The following is an 18,986-nucleotide window of genomic DNA, read 5'->3' as shown; positions in this document are numbered from 1 at the left end:
AGAACCATTCACGATGCAACACGGGGACGGCGCTCGTATTTTTTTTAATTTAAAATGTCCCCCTCACCATCTATAATCAACGAATAACAATGGAAAAATCCCCCAAACTCTAGTAAAGTCGTATAAAAACACAATATCACTGAAATAGTCATTTTAAAGATGTTGCATCGGTCAATTGGAACAGTCCTGGCACGGATCATTTTCTTTCCATTCGGGGGTGGTTGAACCAACAAAGCTTAGAATAACATTGCAAAACGGTGTATTTTCTTCTTGTTTAGCCAGTTATGTTCAATCTAAATTATCATTATTGTGTATTAAGTGTATGTACTTAAGTTAATGTAAAGCAAGTTCTTTACGTGTGCTCAAATCGCCCCACTTTTATTTGGTGCGATCCACTTTTGCTTGGTGACGGCGAAAGAAGGCGGCATATAAAATGTACTGTAAAAAACACTATTTATAAAAAAAAAAATTGTATTTGGCATTATTATTGATTGAAATGTTCGCTGCACTTAAACGGTAGCCTTTTACACAGCTATGAAATGTAGGGGGGGGGGGGGGACTAATGTTTTAGCAAGAGCTTTCGGTCACGTGTCCACTACAGTATGATCACATGACTTCAGCTGGTAAAAATGAAAACTGGGCATGACCAGTTGACGCCTCCTCTGTTTGTTTTTATCCTTTATTTGTGTATTTACCAAAGCCAGCAACAGCTCGAACCGCAGGTATCACCCCGAATTACCATTTTGTTTATTACGCTATCATTATTAGACGTAAAATCAGAGTAATAACGACGCACGCTCGTGATTTGTTGTGCATTAATAATACAGTGTCCGTTGTATTTAGCCGCAAACCGTCACTATAATTGTGGTTTACATCCACAGGTATGTAAGCAATGTAGTGGGACGGTGCTGAATGTCTCCGCGGTGGGAACATTTTGCTCCTCGTCCAACGGCCGCATCGCCGGACGTTGCTGCCTGGGGAATGAAAGCAGCAATCCGGCACGCATCATCGGGTAGGACTGCCAAGTGTAAATAAATACGACGCTATTTGCAGCTTTATTATTACGATACGGTATACTTTTATTTTCCCCGTGGGGAACTTTTTCCTGGACTCCGTCCAGCTGCAGTTTACAGTAAAGAGAAAACAATAGAATAGAAAGAGATAAAATTAAAATTAAATAAATAAGAAGTGCAGCAATAAGTAGAAGACTTCCCAGAATGTGTAGAGAAGTACATACATGAGGACTGCACAAACCCATATACACACACACACACACACACACACTCCTATATATATTTATATATACACATGAGTATGTACGTATGTATGTATGTATTAGCCACCTTCTGGCAGGAGGAGTGGACATTATGGATGCGATTACAGTTTTCCCAGTGAAAATCTGAAATATGAGTGACCCTACTTTTCGAGATACGAGCTGTTTTTCTGCCGATTTTTTTTCATTGACTTACAACATGAAACAAAAGAATTACAAACTAGTGGTTTGACTTCAGCTAGCTAGCTGGAGGAGCTGCAATAAATTAATCACGATGTACAAACTTGTTTAATTCTTTATATTTAAAATTATGTTATTATTATTAGAGTATGTTGTATAAAATATTTTTTTTTAACTACATTTTTTGTTAGGTATTTGCGAAGGCTTTTACAGATTAATGACATTTTCATTCATTTCAACAGGGAAGACCATATCAAACTCATATCTCAAAGCATTCATTGAGCCATAGTGGTCACGTCATTGGTTAGAATTGACAACGACGCGTTCGAGACTGTGGGAAATATGACAATTACAATTTTCCCAGTGTGATTACTTTATGCACAGTTTCAGTAGTCTTAATTGTTTTAATGTAATTAATATACAAGTCGTATTTGATGCATTTCAACTATGATCTAATGTAGTATGCTGCTTTGTTTTGTTTTAGGCTGGATTTTTCCAATTGTTCCTTAACTCACGTGGACAATCTCCAGGAAGCATCAGCTGCTTTAATGATGTATGCACGAGTCATCATACTTAGTTGACACATGGACACGTTTGATGCATATTTCCGAAATGTGTATATATTTTTTTTAAATTCTTAATTTTCACAGCGATCTGTCCTCAAACTTCATCGTCAACATGAGTGACTCAACATTTCAAGGATTTAGCCAATTAAGTCATTTGTAAGTACAGTAGTGTAATTCTTTGACTTGTTATATCATTTTTTAATTTTTTTTAAAACGACGACATTGTACTTTTTATCTCAGGATTTTGCCCGCAGACATCGGCTGTCCAAGTGGGAATTCCTCCTGGGATAAGGTGGAGATAGACGAGGGAAAGCGCCATTGCAAAGGCCAGAGAAACATGTGCAATCAGCCGGGGAAGATGTGTAAGTTCTCACGACGGAAAGTTGTTTTTAAGTCACTAAAATACGATAAGCGATACCGATGCCGGTCCGCAGCTGTGAACTGTCCCGAGTACTCCCAGTGCGGTCCGTACGGGCCCGGCTTCTTCGAGTGCAGCTGTGCCGACAGCTACCACGGATACAAGTGTCTGCGAGAGGTCTGTTCCTTTTTTCGTTTCATTGTTTAAAAAAAAATAGATATGTTTATGTTAATTTCTTTTGGAATAAAGGAATTTGTCCATGTTGTCCCCAACAGGGCAAGTTCCCAGCCCTCCAGGTGTTCGGGCCTCTGGGCGCTTCCACACTTGCCCTTTCCCTCCTGCTGTGGTTCACCGAGAGGCGAAAGGCTAAGAAGTCTCTTTAGGCTACTTATGATTTAAACATTTTTTTTTTTAATGTGCGTTTATCTACTGAGCTGAAAGGGAAGTGCATGCCTTGTATGGAAGGGATTCTTAGCCGGTTTTTAGTATCACGGTCGCCTCAAAGTGTTTTAAAAGTGCACGTTTGCTTTCTGTGAATTGTATTTATTTTTGAAGCATATTGACAAAGTTCAGTCTCATAGTTGTTTTTTACCAAACGAGGTCTGCCTATTAATAACAATTCTGTTTGGTTTTTGGCCATTGAAGTGGCATGTAAACAACCTATTTAGCGCCGGTACCTCGACTTACAAGTGCCCCATCTTTTTTTCCTTTCCATTGTTAAATGTTAGAAAGTGACAATAATCCCGAGGCACACGTAACAGCAATATCTTAGTATTTTATTTATGTAAAATTTCGTAATAGTTTGGTGGCATGAAAAATACAAAAGGTTGAAAAGCACCTTGTCCACACGATTTCTGCTTTTTCTTGCTCCTAATGCATTGTTTAGGTATCGGGTTCAAGACTCTAGCGGCAGTAAATCAAGTGACTTGAGTTTGGTGCAAAAAAATATGGGATCAGGACATCCCCAATTACACATTCAAAAAAGCAGTTACGGCGAGTATAATGGTGGAATGAAACTTGTATGTCAAGGTACCACTGTATCGTTATGCTGCTTAGCTTGGACGTGAACAAAACACGATGATTGTGCGGATGCACGTGGCATTCAGGATCTACCGGTAAAAAAATAAATAAAATGACATTCTTTGACTTTTTGTGTTCTATTTCATGTACAAAGCGCAACACAACCTTCCATTTTAGTACGGCGCTTACACCGCTTGACCCTATTTTGGTTTCAGGTGAGTTGGGGCCTATTCAGTAATAATCTCATGACTAGCGCATATTGACAAGCACTCACATTCAAACCTAAAGATTTTTTTTTTGTTTTTGGTGAATACATTTGAGTAGGATAAGTTGTCACAGGAACAGCCGGGAATGGGTTCTCAGGACCATTTTCCAATCCCCCCCCCAACCCCCCTACCAAGTCTTACAAATTAAAATAAATCAAACTCTGGTATACGGTTGTCTAATTCCTAATAGGGATCACACCCAAAATGGCTGCTCGCAACTAAAATGGCTGACTTGTTGCATTCTATTACAAAAGACACGTCGATTCAGTTTCATGTCGATCTGTGAAACCGGTGGTGGGTGCTGATTTTGGGTCAATTATGTGGGGACCCCTAATAATACTGTGTTCCCCGCAATTCGTACTGGACTCACTCAACCCTACCAGGCATTGAGAAACTCTCCAAGTGAGGCCAAGCAAAAACAATGATGCCACAAGGTGGAGCCAAAGAGCTACTTTTACAATTCTACAAGGTTTTGTGCTAACTGCAGCTTCTGTTTTCATAGTTCTTTAGCATCAAGATGGTAATGTTTTTTTAAAAAATTTTTTTATTAGACTTAGCTTTGGCCTGAGCACAGAAACTGCAAATTGGTAAATTTGCGTCATGACAATGGGGGGAATTTTGGGGCTAAGTTAAGGCCTTCTGCAAAAGTTATTTCAGGAATTTAGGCCTTTCCAAGAAGGCTCTAAAAAAACACACATAAACTCAGTTTAAAAGTGTCATTGTTTTTGTGTGTGTATATATATATATATATATTTGTAGCTTTATTGCATGCTCAAAGCACGTTCGGTCACACGTGACCCGGCTCACTGGTCGACGCTTTTGACGCGCAGCACCACGGGCACCGACGTGCACGGGATCATGCCCAGCTCGGTGATGACGGCGTCCACAAAGTCGGGTGGCGTCACGTCGTACACCAGGTTGAGCAGACCCAGCGAGCGCACCTCCTGCCAGTGCGCCAGCTGCGCCTTGCCCTTCCGCGTCACGATCAGGTTGTCGGGATCGTCTGGGGACAAAATGATCCATCGTAGGGTCAGCCATTAACTCTTTGACTGCCAGACGTTTTCAGAAAAGGGATGCCGTGGGTGCCAGCCGATTTAAGCATTTTGACTGATCTTTCAAGGTCCACAGAAAATGATGTGTTTGGACTATGGAAACACACATACTACCAAATGAAAGATTGGACTCTCATCTTTCATCAGAAAAAAAAAGTTTGTTTCTACCTTATTCCGTTTTTCAGTAATCAACAATAGAAAATCGTTAGTTTCACCTCTGTTTTGAAACAAACGTCTTTTAACGTCTTTGGCACTCCTCCATAGGATTTTACTAAACGTTATTTAACGTTTTTGGCAGTCAAAGAGTTAAATTGAGTTGTTTTTTTTTTTTTACTTATTATCGTGCAGTTGACTTTGAATAGCAATTTCAAGCGCAAACAATTCATTTGCATTTATTTCTAAAATCTCGTACTTACCGAGCTCATTTGATACGAAGGAGTCCGTCTGCACCCGCTCGCAGAATTTGTACGTCTCGCAGCACACCAGCACAGGCACGTTGAAGGCTTTGGCAACCAGAGCGATTTGGGACGTGCCCACGCGGGACATCATGTAACCGTTGGCGAGCAACGCGTGGGCGCCCAGGAGGACCTTTGACACCTACGTGCGCACAAGGTCACGCCCAAGTCAGAGGTGTGTGTGTGTGTTTGTGTGTGTGTGTGTGTGTGTGTGTGTGGAGGACCAAAACAAAATATTAATAAATAAATGAATGAATAAAAGTGAAAATAAATTTTTTAAATATAATTCAAAAAATGTAAAAAAAAATTATATAAATGGAAATAAATTCATCAACAATTACAGTGTGTATATATATATATATATATATATATATATATATATCCATAAGTAAATAAATAAAAGTCAAAATGAATACAAAAACAAATAAATGTGGAAATATATAAATGGAATTAAATATCAAGCAATAAATAAAAATGTTCTGCATTTATTTACATCCCTATTTATTTTTACTTTTATTTTTTTAACCTCATTTTGTATTTTTGCATTTAGTTTTACTTTTTTATTTATTTATGGATATATATATATATTGCTGTTTTTATTTCCATTTATATTTATTTTTATGCATTTAATTTTTGAATGATATTTTTGATGTCCATTTTTATTTTCACTTTTAGGTCTTTTTAACGTTGTCAGTTGTGGTCCTCCATGTGTGCGTGGTGCTTGTGTTTTAACCTCCGGGAGGATGTAGGAGACGACGGAGATGAGGACGTAGGTGCAGCTGATGCCCCGCTGGACCAGACGCCTCAGGGCCTCGCGGCCCTCCAACCGCGGCCTGCTGTCCACCACGATCACGCGGAACTTCCTGCCCATGTTGAAGGCTTCGTAAAGGATGTGGTTGACCAGCGACGAGCTGTGCGTGGCAAAAATCAAAGTGAGACAACCGAGCGTCCGGAACATCCGATGCCGATTTGAGCTTACCATCCGTAGACAAGGATGACGTCGCCGTCGCTGATCTTTTCGATGGCGATGGCCGCCACGGCTTTGGCCGCCAGGACGATTCTTTCATCGATGTAGCAGTCGATGCCGTTTAGCAGTTTGCTCTTTGCCTGTGAGGAATACCTGGACGTTGTGAAGCTTTATAGGCAGTATATAGACAAGTTCAAATGGAGCATTTCATGAGATGAAAATACATAGTTTGTTTGTATGAATGTACAAGGTTGATTTGTTTTTTGTTGTGTAACTTTCAAAGCGTGTTGGGGGAGGGGGAAAAATACCTCGTCTTCCTTGCAGTGATTTGGAATGTTGGAGATCTCCTTCTTGATATATTTGATTGCATTTCCCATGCTGGCCGACAGAGGGCGACACTGATTCAAGAAACTGCAGAAAAAGGCAGAACCAAAACAATAAAAAAAAATGCATACAATGTCAATATAAATATTTGAAAATACTGTTAATATACTAATAAAATTGCATTTTTAAAGTTATTTTCATTGTGTATTTATTATCAAACAGAATTAATCTAAAAATATTCATTGAAAAAAATTAGTCATTTAAAAAACTTTTTTTTTTTTTTTACATACATTTAAATACATAAATGCATTTTTTCCTGTATGCATTAAATAATCATTAACAGCACATATACTGAATATATTCATCAAGCGATGAAAATAACTAAATCATAAATGAACAATGTATCCGATTTTTCAATTATTTTGAGGACTGAAAATAAGTAGAAACTGAAAATAAATAAATAGGAATTTAAAAAATTAAATAAAAAACAATGGTAATTACTCATTTTTAAGGCAACATTTGTGTCTGTAATATGTATGTATAAAATGATGGTACGTAAAATATTTTGACAGCTACTACATCTTCAATACTTGGACACTCACTAAAAGTTTATGTAAAAAGCACTAATATAAAGGCAAGAATGATGCAATTATAATTAAAAAAAAACATCTTGCGATAAATAGCTTTTACCTTATGTAAGGTTTCAATTTGTTGACCAAGTCTCTGGCTAGCTCTTCATTTGGCGGAGTGGTGTAGTCCCTTATGACCTGATGGAGCAGAGCGTGTACTCATGAGTTGTTCTGTCTGAAACAAAAGACAATTTGAAATGCGGCGGGTGTCGTCAAACCTGTTTGAAGGCGTGCAGCAGCGCCACGGAGCGAGCGTTGGACCCCGCCACGATGCCCTGGGAATACTGGAGGCCGAGTCGGACGATCGCGGGATGGATGACCGACGAGGGGATGCTGGCGAGCGACACGTAAGAGATTATTTCTACAAAATGCCCTTTTTAAGATCCAGTCAAACAAGACCAGCGTTAAGACTTCCCATGTCGGGATAAAAGTGGAAACCCACCATCACACGTCCTGTCTTATGAGACAGTTGAATCGATTGGAGAGCTTACCCGACTTGCTGCGTCAGGGGGGCTTTGCGACTGTACTGGTGCAGGTGCGAAAAGAGGCTGACCTTGTAACCATAGTCTGACCGAAGCGGGATCTGAAAGCAAAGCAAAGCGGCTTCGCTATTTACTACTCATCAGCGTCACATTGAACGAAAAAAATAAATCCCAGGACAAAACACAGCAAATTGGTAAAAAGTCATCCACATGCAGAGCGAAAGCACACCGATGGGCAGATTTGCCTCAATTGCAGATAATAAGCACAGCAAACGGCTCCCATTTGTACCTTTTCAGTCGAATCGAGCTCTGCTGTCTGAAAGAAATCATCACCACATGCTGCTAAGCCATTTAATGTCATTATTGATCCATTTTGTTACGGACTGATATTTCTTTTTCATTTTATTCCATCTCCATGTACAAAGAGAGGGTTCTTTTCCGCAATCGATTGCTTTCCGTCCATCTGAAAAAGCATTTGCAGGCAAAGCATAAGGCAGGAGGCGCATCGCCCAAACTGCAAGGCCCTTTTTAGCGTGAAGACCTTTACAGGTCCGTTAGTTGAGTTACTTCTGCATATCGTTAATTATACGCACAAAACAATAAATAACAGTTGCTAAATGGAAAAGTTCAGAATTAGTGTTTAAATGCAAACATGTTAAAAACCTGGATGTTTGTTAGTACCCAGCGCTTAGCTGGCAACGAGTCGATGATGTAACATGCTTCTCTCGTCTCAAAACAAAATGAATCTGCAAGCACTTAGTGGCTTGACCAGTCCCTTCTGCATGATCCATTTTTGACAAAACAGGTTTACTCAACTGTTTCAATATTCAGACTTTCAAACTTGAGGCAAAAGAATGCTGCACAGCTCCCGCAGAGCAAGGGAAGAGGCGGCGTTTTACAACATTTTTCATATTTTTAACTATTTAAATTGGTTAATAGTGTGTCAAAATAAGAGATGACATGGGGATGGGAAATTATTATCGATTTGTGAAAAAAAAAAAAAGTATCATACAAAGTGATGCCTGCTTCATTTGGAAATTAATTGAGAGCGAGCGACGTCGCCTCCCGTGTGCAGAGCCCATAAATATACGGCCGACTTTCAACATATCACAGGCCACCATAAACTGGTCTTAAATGTAAAAAAAAAAGAAAAAAAAAAAGACTATTGCTATCTGTTTTTGTGTGTGTGTTTTTTGGTTGTTGTTTTTTTTAGAATGAGGTACCTGTTGTCGTTCTAGCTTCTTGGCCAGCTTCTTGACCACATCAGGGTCATCCACTTGGACATGTTCAGGCAGCCTTTTCACCACTACGGACACAACATGCCAGTGAGCATCTCCACAGTCGGTTATTTGCCACATGAGGTGTTACCAGGCTGCAGCTCGTTGGGTGGCAATTTGGGTTTGGCGGCAGACGCGGCGGCGGCCTGCTGCTGGCTGCCGTCGCGCTTTTTGCCTTGCTTGGAGCTCCTGTCGGAGTCGTGTCGAGGTCTCCTCTCCCCTTTCAGCTCCACTTTGCTCTTGGCCGCCTTGTCTGATGGCGCGGCAGCGTCCGCACCGGCGGCAGGTACTGAGAAAAAATGTACACAAAAAAAAATCAGACTGGGTGAAATGAAAAACACGGGAAGGAAAACGATGCCTACCTTTCTGTGAAGGCGGCACAACAGAAGCGTCAGGTTTTGCAGAGTCATCTTTTTTTTCTTTGTATTTCTTCTGCTGCTTCTTCTCTTTCCTCAGCCGCTGCTTCTCTTCTTTGGTCAACTCTTTGCCTTCACTCTGTGTCATCCAAATACATGACAGATGATTATCTATAATTGTTGCATATATATATATATAGATATATACTGCTACTTGCCTTTGCGCGCTCAATATCTGTTGTCTTGTCGCTTTCATCTGCTGGTTGAGTTTGAAAGAATCACTTTACACTTCAGTGACACATCGTGGCAAAATGAAAAAACATTTGAGCATTTATTCAACATGCTTGGTATCCAGCTTAAGGTCTATGAATTAGGAGACTCTTTGTCATTAATACCAGGACAATTAGGCGCACTGATAGAATGATTAGTTATGATTTTATCACGACTGTATAACATTTTCGCACACTAGCAGCCTAGCAGGACAATTCTGACATCCCAGTAAGTCGATTAATAATCAATGCATTTGTTTCAGCCATAGTAATTTTACTATAGTGGGAAGATATCCTTTATTTTCAGCTTGAGGTCGATGTACTAGAACGCTTTGTCCTCACTAGTGAGGCAATTCTGCACATCAATAGAACGATATTTCCACTATTAGTGTAACCTATGTGTTTCAATTTTTAACCTCACGAGGTGAACGTAGCTTTTAAACTATGTATGCGAATTTATAATGATAACGAAATTCCGTCTACCCACAGTGATCACCAAAGCCCAGCGTTAGCTTCCACGATAGCTTCGGGGAAATTACCTTCGTTGAGAGTTACATCTCAAACATTCAAACTTGGGCTGCGGAAGCACGGGTCGTATTTGTCCCGTCTCTCAACCTAAAACATCATAAGCACGCGAAAAGCGTCACAAAAAGCAGCGTTTACACGCTCTACTCACTCACCTGTCACTACGTTGTCTGCCATCTTTCCGGATGACGCCCCACTTCCGTTTCGGCGCAAAAGGGACGCAAAAAATGTATATCGCCCCCTACAGGTACAACCGCACATTAATCATTTGTTGCGCTTGAGGGTCATCGAATACAACTTGTAACCTTTTTATTTTTATTTTACCTGAATAAATGAATGAATAAATGGACGAATGAATGAACGAATGAATTAATTCATCCATCCATTCATTCATTAATGTCATTTCATTAAATTAAGTATGCCCTTGTATTTTTCAAAGGCAGAAAGTCCTCCATATTGGTTTACACACAAACAAGGCAATTTTATTAATCTTAAAAAAAATAGAAACGGAACAAACTGAAAGTCACATCAATAAAATCTTCATACAATATGACTTATAAGGTTGGGAATAATTTTTATTATTACAAGAACATGCTTTTTATTTTTTATATTTATAGAATTGTAGTTGACGCTGTGTAGGAGTTATTTATATAAAACAGATTTAAAAAGGTGTCAGCATAAAAATATATATGGATCTGATGGGAAATAGTGTGTGTTCTTGTAGCATAGTGTATTTCTATTCCAGGATTAATATTTAGCACTTTGAGATTTCATTGGAAATGTAAAGTGCATTATAAATAAAATGTATTTTTATTTTTTGTATGATTAAAAAATATCACTAGAAATACTGATAAAAAAATAAAAATAATAACAATGACTACTGTATATTCAAATATGTACAATAATTGTGATGGGGCAAAGACTCAAATACTTACAATTACAAATATGTAATGCAAAATTTTCTAAAATAAATTCAAAATTTCACTTCTTCAGTTAGCTAATTTTATAAGTCACCTTTGGTACAACAGTGCAATAAATTCACCAGTGCTTCAATTATTTTATTGATTTATTGACCTTTCACATGCGCATCCACACACACAAGAAACAGCAAATAACTCCACGTTGCGCATCAAATATCCAGCTATCATTGTTACTATGACAACCACGCACGTGGCCGGACGTCTGCTGACTGAGTGCACGACGCAGTAGCTGGTTGAAGGGGACCAAACCTCACAGAAACACCTGACTTGGTTCCGTTTGACCAGCCACAGCAAGGTGTTGCTTCAGCTGAGCAAAGAGAGAGAAGAAGGAGATGAAGAAGGAGAAGAGGAGTGACAGAAGGCCCCGTGCGTCCTCTTCACTCCTACCTAAAGAAAACACATACACAAATATAACATTACTTCTCAAACACGATTGAGCATCTGAAAATGAAGCAGTACAGAGAGAGGGGGGGGGGGGGGGTAATCCTATTTTTAGATCTCCTTTTTTGTCCAAATGTGGCCATTTTGACAGCTTCGCATCACTGAACCTCCTTTGAGCCCCCCGACCCCTAGCGTCCCCCTTAGTGAACACCCGTAGCGGCTATAAAGGGGGCGACAGCTGTGCTCTGTCAATCCTCCTTGACCGTTGCAGCAGGCTAAAACCGGCAGCCTTCCTTGCACCTGTTGCCCTGACACACGCTTGCACATAAAACACACACACGGACCTGACATACACTGCCCCCCCACCCCCACCCACAACCTCATGGCGACAAAGGTTTAACAAAGGAAAACACTTTTTTTTCTCTTTTTTTTTTTTACTGTAAATGATGTCCATTTGTGTGTAAAATGCTTCTAAAAGCTGGAAGCAGACTAACCCTCCTTCGGCCCCCCTCCCTTGTCCGACGCTGGAGTCCTCTTGGAACCACACACTTCCTTACATTCCATAAGTGGCTGTATGAATATGGGGATATAAGGAAGCATGTCCTCCCAAGGGGCAAACACAACTGGATCCTGCGTGGAAAACAATGCGACCTTTCAACGCATCAGGCCTGAACAAGACCCGACCCCCCCCCCCCCCCCTGCCAAAAAGTCAAGGAAATCAAGCAAAAGTGCTAGAATTTAGCATTACATCGAGGAAAACAACGATTGTGTGGCATTAAGTTTCTTCGAGGCCTCAGACAAAAATCAGGGGTGTCCATTTTTGCCGTGGTTAAGACACCCTCGGGTCAAGGTTAATGCAGCAAAATGTCATCATCAGAATATAAAATAAAACAAAACAAACTTTCTACTAACCTTTCTTCGGTTTTGCTTTTAGATGAGTCACTTTGGACCTTAACAGTAGCTGGTCTTTATCGAATGTAACATCATCTTTTCCTGTGTCGTCACCTTCCCTCTCAAGTGTCAGGAATCGTTAAAAAAAAAAGGATTTTTGAAGAAGAACCAAAAACCGCCTTATTTTCAAACTATGTTACCAAAATGGAGCACTTCCTGACCAGCACGACTCGCCCTGCTCCCGTCCGTCCAACCGTGCTGCTGCGGCCTCGCCACTCGGCCTTTTCTACCCCGCCCAGGCGAGGCGAGACGAGACGCCCCCCCCCCGCGCCCCTCCCAACTCCGAAGCGGCCTCCCACCTGTTGGTGTCCTTTAGAAGCTGCGGGGGCCTCTCCTTTGCGCCTGCTGTCCGGCCCAATCAGGGCCCTTGACAGTGGGGAGCCGGCCTGTGAAATCACACCTCTCAGCTGTTCACGCTGGCCTCGAGACACCCTACACCCCGATGCCTTGAGCCTTGCGCTATACCACCAAGCAACCCCCCCCCCCCCGATTTGACTAATTCTCCCCCCTCAAACTCTTTACCCTGCCTCCATTTTACGCCGAACGTCAATGGCTTCTTTTTTTGAGAAAAGGGCAGAACAATGCACTGACTGTAGGGCAGGCATGTGTCGTGTCGTGGCGTTTGGCAGCGTTCACAGCTGACGGTTTCATTTCTGTGAAGGAAAATCGTACCTTGGACCAGGACGGTGGCTCGATTGGAATTTGTCCGGTTCTTTGTGAGTAAGGGAGCAAAATTATGCACACAATTTTTTTTTCCCCAAATCATTCTTAGGAACTGTTCTTAGAACGGTTTTGAGAACATTCTTACATATGGTAGAATCAAGCCCAGATTTCTCAATGAGAATTGCATGTAGACCAAGTCCAGAATGCCAGATTCTAACTAAATCTAGAAGACCAAGGCCAGATCATGACCAAATTTCATCAAATCAAGTCCAAAAGACAGGTGGAGCGGTGGATGACTGGTTAGCACGTCCGCCTCCCAGTGCAAAGGACGTGAGATCGAGTCCAGGCTTTGGCCTTCCTGGGTGGAGTTTGCATGTTCTCCCCGTGCTTGCGTCGGTTCTCTCCGGGTTCTCCGGTTTCCTCCCACATTCCAAAGACATGCATTGCAGGTTAATTGAACACTCTAAATTGTCCCTAGGTGTGATTGTAAGTGTGGATGGTTGTTTGTCTCTGTGTGCCCTGGATTGGCTGGAAACCAGTTCAGGGTGTACCCCGCCTACTGCCCGAAGCCCGCTGGGATAGGCTCCAGCGCCCCCTGCGACCTTTGTGAGGACTACGCGGTTAAGAAAATCGATGGATGAAAGTCCAAAAGACCAGATCCAGATTGAGGCCAAAAAATATCCAGAAGACCAGATGCTGACCTGGCCAAAATGACTGGGTCCAGAAGACCAGACTCTAACTAGGTCTAGAAGACCAAGGCCAGGTCCTGACCAGGTTTATCATACAAGGTCCAGAAGGCCATATGCAAACTTAGGTCAAAAAAGATCCCAAAGGCCAGATGCTGACCTGGTCAAAATGACCAGATCTAGAAGGCCAGACTCTAACTAGGTCTAAAAGACCAATGCCAGGTCTTTACCAGGTTCATCAGATAAGGTCCGGAAGGCCATATCCAGATGGTCGGCCATCCAGATCTATCTAGAAAACCAGGTTCTCACCAGTTCCAGAAGGTTCCTAAATGTCTTGACTAAGAAGCATCTGTGGCCAAAGCCAAACTGCGGCAGGGTTTTTACTTTCTGGAACCTGGATTTGCTACCTCTGTTGATGTTTGAAGATATTTGCTGAAAACAAGCTGGAAGATCAAGTTTTTCCGTCCTTACTTTATTTTGAAAAAGGTTTTGCGCTAGCATTGTTGTGTGTGTTAGAACGCCTTGTTGTCTGCTCTGAGTGTGTGCACTTCAAACCCATAAAGCGGAAGGTTTAAACCACTTTTCCAGGGGCAAAATTCACGTTTGTTGAGTGCATCAATGACTCCATTCCAATTGTTTGACCTTGGATGGAGGTCAGTATTATTGAGTGCTGATGTCCACACATATCCGTCAGGCTTTGGAGATGAGAAAGCCTCGGACAAAGCTGACAACTCTTGCTGCCTTTTGTTGACATTTACATCAGCATAGTGCTGTCATTTCATTACTTATGTATTGATTATTTATTGCTACACGTTTAGCCTTGCTAGAGACAATGCTAACAACTCCTCTCGCTGCCTTTTGTCCGCATATGGGCAAATATTCTTTCTACCATTTCCACGAACATTTCTTTCTTTGGGCTTGCTGTTGACACGTCGTCCATACAGCCCAAATCATTGCCGGCCCATATTTGACCGCTCAAAGGCATCTGCGGGGAACATATGGCCGTCAGCAGCCCTCTGGTTCATTTTCCTCTGCCGCAAGCACAAGCCACCGCGCTAAGGTCAACACCTGTGTTCTAAAATCAGCATCCGGGGTCGGGGCGTGATCGGAACCAGGGGCCCTCCTTCACAGAAAGCTAAAGCTCAGCGCGGGGGGCTTATATTGAAACCCGACGCGTTCACTATTTCCGAAGCGCTCACCGTCCACAAATAGTAACGCAGTTATTTATTTTGATTTTTTTTTTTTTTTTTTTTGCTGTCTTTGACAGGATGTGGTCTAAATTGGACAGTTGTTTGATATTTCCCATGGCCGCTGGCCAGCGTGCGGGCCGCTGAGCTCAAATGCAACATTTCCACTCATGTCAGCTATGCACCAAGGCCTTGCCAGCGTTATATCGGGCCGCTTTGGAGTATCGGGTGGCTTTTGTTGTTGGGGGAATGTGCGGCCGCTCAAATCAGACACAATGGCCCGGGCGCAAATCGTCATCTGGTTGTTCCTCTCTACGGGGCAGCTGATCCATGCCACTTGTCGACAGGCCCGCAACAAACTCTCATCTGGTCTGCGCATGCACCAGGGCAGTGATTCCATCATGCCGGAAATGATCCTTTATCAAAGAACAATTTCTTAAACATATTGGTCACTAGGTTGTCAGTAGAGTCGGATGTACTAACACCTAGGCTAATATCGCACTCCCTGGCATATTTAGCATATAAACAGCCACAGAGGAAGATCATATAAACATTAGTGTGATATTTACAATGTTTTGTAATGACCTTAAACACATCACACACATATAACTTGTCTGTATTGAGCTAGCACCACACCAAGTCAGCATGACAGTAAGCTAGCAAGCAACGTTTGTAGCCTACTAAAAAGCTCAAGCTAGCAAATGACGGAGGTCTTGTTACTGCTGGAAAAGGGTTATTTTTACAGTTTCAAATCATATGCGAGCTACTGATATTCAGGGATAATATTGTCAAATTGAGTTTGTGTTGTATTACTAGTTGAAACTATTAATGTAGGCAATATATAAAAACGGTTCACTATTCAAGAAGGGTTTGGTCGCTGTATGTCGATGTTTTGTTACATTTTTGTTTTATGGTTGCGCAATCATATTTTTGTAATGTAAAAAATGAACCTTGACTCATTAAAGGTTGGGAAACACTGCATCCCCCCCCCCCCCCCCCCGCATTGTACAGTATGTTTTCTATTCCCTTGAGAACAAGCTCTCTGGCTCAAATTTTCAGCCAAGATGGAGGACCAAACGTAGCCTGGTCTGCGTGTTTCCCCCCCAAACTGGGTCAGTAAGTTTATTTTTATCCCATGTTCGCATACTGGGAGCCCCCATAGTCCCCCCCCCCCCACTAATCACTTTGCAACCCCAGGTCGCCGCTTTCACTCCAGGAAAAAACTGAGGGACCACTACAGTGTTTATAAATGATTCATTTATTGGCAATTACATAATTGGCTTGGCCCTGTAAACGATTAAAAGCCTACTACGAGGATACCCTGTTGATCTCCCCTTACTTGCTAAATAGTGAGCTTGCACTTAAATGTTGAACTGCAACAATTCCCTCCTCGCCTCTCAGACACTAAGTTGATAACGATCCAAAAAGGCTGCAGGGAGCCTACGGACGTGTCCAATCCATTTGTATCACGTTGCTGACTCATTAACCGCTGGTGCTGGATTAATGCCACCCTCTGTCCTTCCCCGGGCACGCCAGTTGCCCAACGCCGAGGTTGACGCAGCTGTCGCGGGGAGAAAGTTCAAAGGTCGCCGGCATTCAGGCTCAAAGAGAGAACAGGTGAGGATTTTGTGTGGATCCTCCGAGGTCATTACAGTTGAGGGCGAACCTGGTTGACTTGGAAAAAGGTTGGTTTCAATGTGTTTGCATTTCCCTGGTGGTCACAAACGGACGCATCCATCCGGCAGTCACGGGGAGGCGTCAACGCCGCTTTGGAGAACCTCGTCTTCACTCTGCTTATCTTTTGTGTGGCGTCCTAATGAGGCGCCGACGTGTCCTCACCGCTGCCCCCCGAAAGGTGTCGCCGCAGGAAAGAACATGAAAGGATTTGAAGGGGGGGCGTCACGTCCTCCTTTTATTGGGAAGTGACCTGGTGACATGTGCTCCATTGAAGACCATCAAAATTCTCCTGCAAATTTTTCCTCACATCATTCCAACTTGAACGACGCTGTGTTGGCACCGTGTTGCAGTCACGATCCTGCTGCTGAAGGACGGATGGGCACGCGGGGGTCGCGGCTCAGCTGCCAGACCAAAAGGGAGCGGCGGGCGACAACTGGGAGAAAGCGAGCCGAGCGGCCACGGTGACAGCCAGATGAAGTTTTAAAGTACGACTGAAAAGATTAAGTCCACTTTCAAACGCAAAGGCTTTTGCCTTTGAATTTGTAGTACGCGGCGACTTTGCCACATTTGTCTCGTCAGACGTCAACGCGATGATCTTGGATTAGATTAGAAGATCCAGCAAACTGTGACTACAAAAATGTCAGGAAAAGCCTACTAGAACAGCTGAAGTTTATCCAGGATTAATCAGAGACACTTTTAATGGTGGCAGGTGTGTACATGAGTTTAAATATGGCTGCTTAAGTTAGAGTTACCAAAAAGCGAACAAAAAAATCTTTACAGTAGTCTTTTTTATTTGACTATTTATGACTGAAATGTCTTCTAATTAATAGATTAACACCTTAACACCCTTCATAATGGGTACGTACTCTTGCAAGCCTCCGGCCAATAGTTTTCAGACTGGATTTGGTTTCGAATTTCCGCACTGTGTCTGCGGATGTGACGTCGGGTGTGCGTTGTGTGCGTGACGTCAGAGGGTAGCAGTAGCGATTCGAAATGGAATATTCTAGTTCAGTAGCTTTGAAAAAAAAAACACAAAAACATTTACGTTAATGAAATTGCTTTAAAAAAAAAAACTATTGTAAACTACATTTGTGGTTTATAAAACTAAAACTGTAATTATAGCAAAAACTTCTTTTTTTTTCATCTTTGTGATTTAATATCTACACGAGCCTCATTTGAAATGTTTTTATTTTGGTATTTGCTTTTATGAGGAAGATCAATCATTTGACAATTATAGTTTACATGATTACGTAACATTTAGTTTTTGTTTTATCTTGCACTCTGGCATACTACCTATATTTAAAAACAATACAAAAACGAAAAAAAAAAATACTAAAATGAGGCATTAAAAAAACTAATAAAAACTTGCAAACCTGTTCTAAAAACAAACAGATTTTTAAGAAACAGAAGTCAAAACGAAATACAAACTTAAAAAAAACTTCATAATGAAAAATCCAGATTGAACCCTGTTCTGAAACACTGCAACCACATTATTTCAGTTGTTGCTGTCTTTTTCTCCCAATTTAATTCTGTCTACAGTACCCATCCATCCATCCATCCATCCATCCATCCATCCATCCTTCCATCCATCCATGCATACTGTAAGCTAAGCCGACAGCTGGCCCACATGACCAGGACAGGTGGAAGGGACAACGTATTTGTGGTACTTTCGCCCACTCCCATTCCTCCATCTTGTCCTCTGGCATCTCGCCTCGAGCGGGGTGTGGCCCTTTTGGCCCAGTTGGCACGCACTTGACATATTTCACTTATCATCTGTGCCACATTGATGTCATACCACAGACATCCAGCGCTTGTCCTCGTTAGGGATGCGGGGGAGCCGAAGCCTATCCCAGCTGACTTTGGGGTGGGAGGAGGCGTACCCCCCTGGATTGGTCGTCAACTAATCACAGGGCGAGGAGAGAAATGTTTAACTTTATTATCATATACTGCATCATATCAGGATAGATAAAAGTAGTAAACAACAAACAAAAACATGATGGTTAATTGAATTATTAACTCATTCACTGCCATTGACGGCTATAGACGCAAAAAATTCATTTGAACTATTTCTATTAGTTTCACATTTTTTCCCACTTTTGCTAACAAGAATATAAAAACCTAGGAAAAAATGTATTGTACATTTAGAACAGATATAAAATTCATGATTAATCTTGAGTTAACTAGTGAAGTCATGTGATTAATTACAATTAAAAAATGTCATCGCTAGATGCCTCTAATTAAAAAAAGAAAGAAAAGATTATAAAAAATTAGGGGCGTCAGACTATTGAATTTTTTTTTAATTGTAATTAATCGCATGACTTCAATAGTTAACTCACGATTAATGACAAATATATCTGTTCTAAATGTACAATTAAAAAAATATTGGTTTTCATACTCTTGTTAACAAAAGGGGGGAAATGTGAAACTAATAGAAATAGTTCAAATGAATTTTTGACGTCTAT

General features: G+C 41.6%; 2 protein-coding genes across 4 annotated transcripts; one reads left to right on the top strand and one right to left on the bottom strand.

The window, feature by feature from the left end:
• Positions 1–570: 570 nt before the first annotated feature.
• Positions 571–3,523, top strand: atraid (all-trans retinoic acid-induced differentiation factor). 2 transcript variants are annotated; one of them, XM_077552974.1, is made up of 7 exons: positions 571–722; positions 882–1,012; positions 1,938–2,006; positions 2,104–2,175; positions 2,260–2,381; positions 2,454–2,554; positions 2,653–3,523. In XM_077552974.1, the coding sequence occupies exons 1-7, from the start codon at positions 630–632 to the stop codon at positions 2,758–2,760; spliced, it is 696 nt and encodes a 231-aa protein (XP_077409100.1). In that variant the 5' UTR covers positions 571–629; the 3' UTR covers positions 2,761–3,523. The 2 variants fall into 2 exon arrangements, with proteins under 2 accessions (XP_077409100.1, XP_077409099.1); XM_077552973.1 differs by having other exon boundaries at positions 2,260–2,554.
• An 842-nt stretch (positions 3,524–4,365) lies between these two features.
• eif2b4 (eukaryotic translation initiation factor 2B, subunit 4 delta) lies at positions 4,366–10,249 on the bottom strand. Of its 2 annotated transcripts, none has more exons than XM_077552972.1 (13): positions 10,155–10,249; positions 9,424–9,461; positions 9,212–9,344; positions 8,941–9,138; positions 8,796–8,878; positions 7,582–7,673; positions 7,309–7,423; positions 7,152–7,228; positions 6,446–6,548; positions 6,150–6,277; positions 5,904–6,081; positions 5,132–5,312; positions 4,366–4,666 (listed from the first exon to the last, which is right to left on the bottom strand). In XM_077552972.1, exons 1-13 carry the CDS (start codon positions 10,174–10,176, stop codon positions 4,467–4,469), a joined length of 1,548 nt encoding a protein of 515 aa, XP_077409098.1. In that variant the 5' UTR covers positions 10,177–10,249; the 3' UTR covers positions 4,366–4,466. The 2 variants fall into 2 exon arrangements, with proteins under 2 accessions (XP_077409098.1, XP_077409097.1); XM_077552971.1 differs by having other exon boundaries at positions 9,424–9,464; positions 10,155–10,247.
• Positions 10,250–18,986: the final 8,737 nt, after the last annotated feature.

Source organism: Vanacampus margaritifer, chromosome 19 (assembly GCF_051991255.1).
Source record: "Vanacampus margaritifer isolate UIUO_Vmar chromosome 19, RoL_Vmar_1.0, whole genome shotgun sequence".
Classification (NCBI taxonomy): domain Eukaryota; kingdom Metazoa; phylum Chordata; class Actinopteri; order Syngnathiformes; family Syngnathidae; genus Vanacampus; species Vanacampus margaritifer.
Note: the sequence above shows the minus strand (reverse complement) of the source record. Positions and strands in the feature narration are given on the sequence as shown.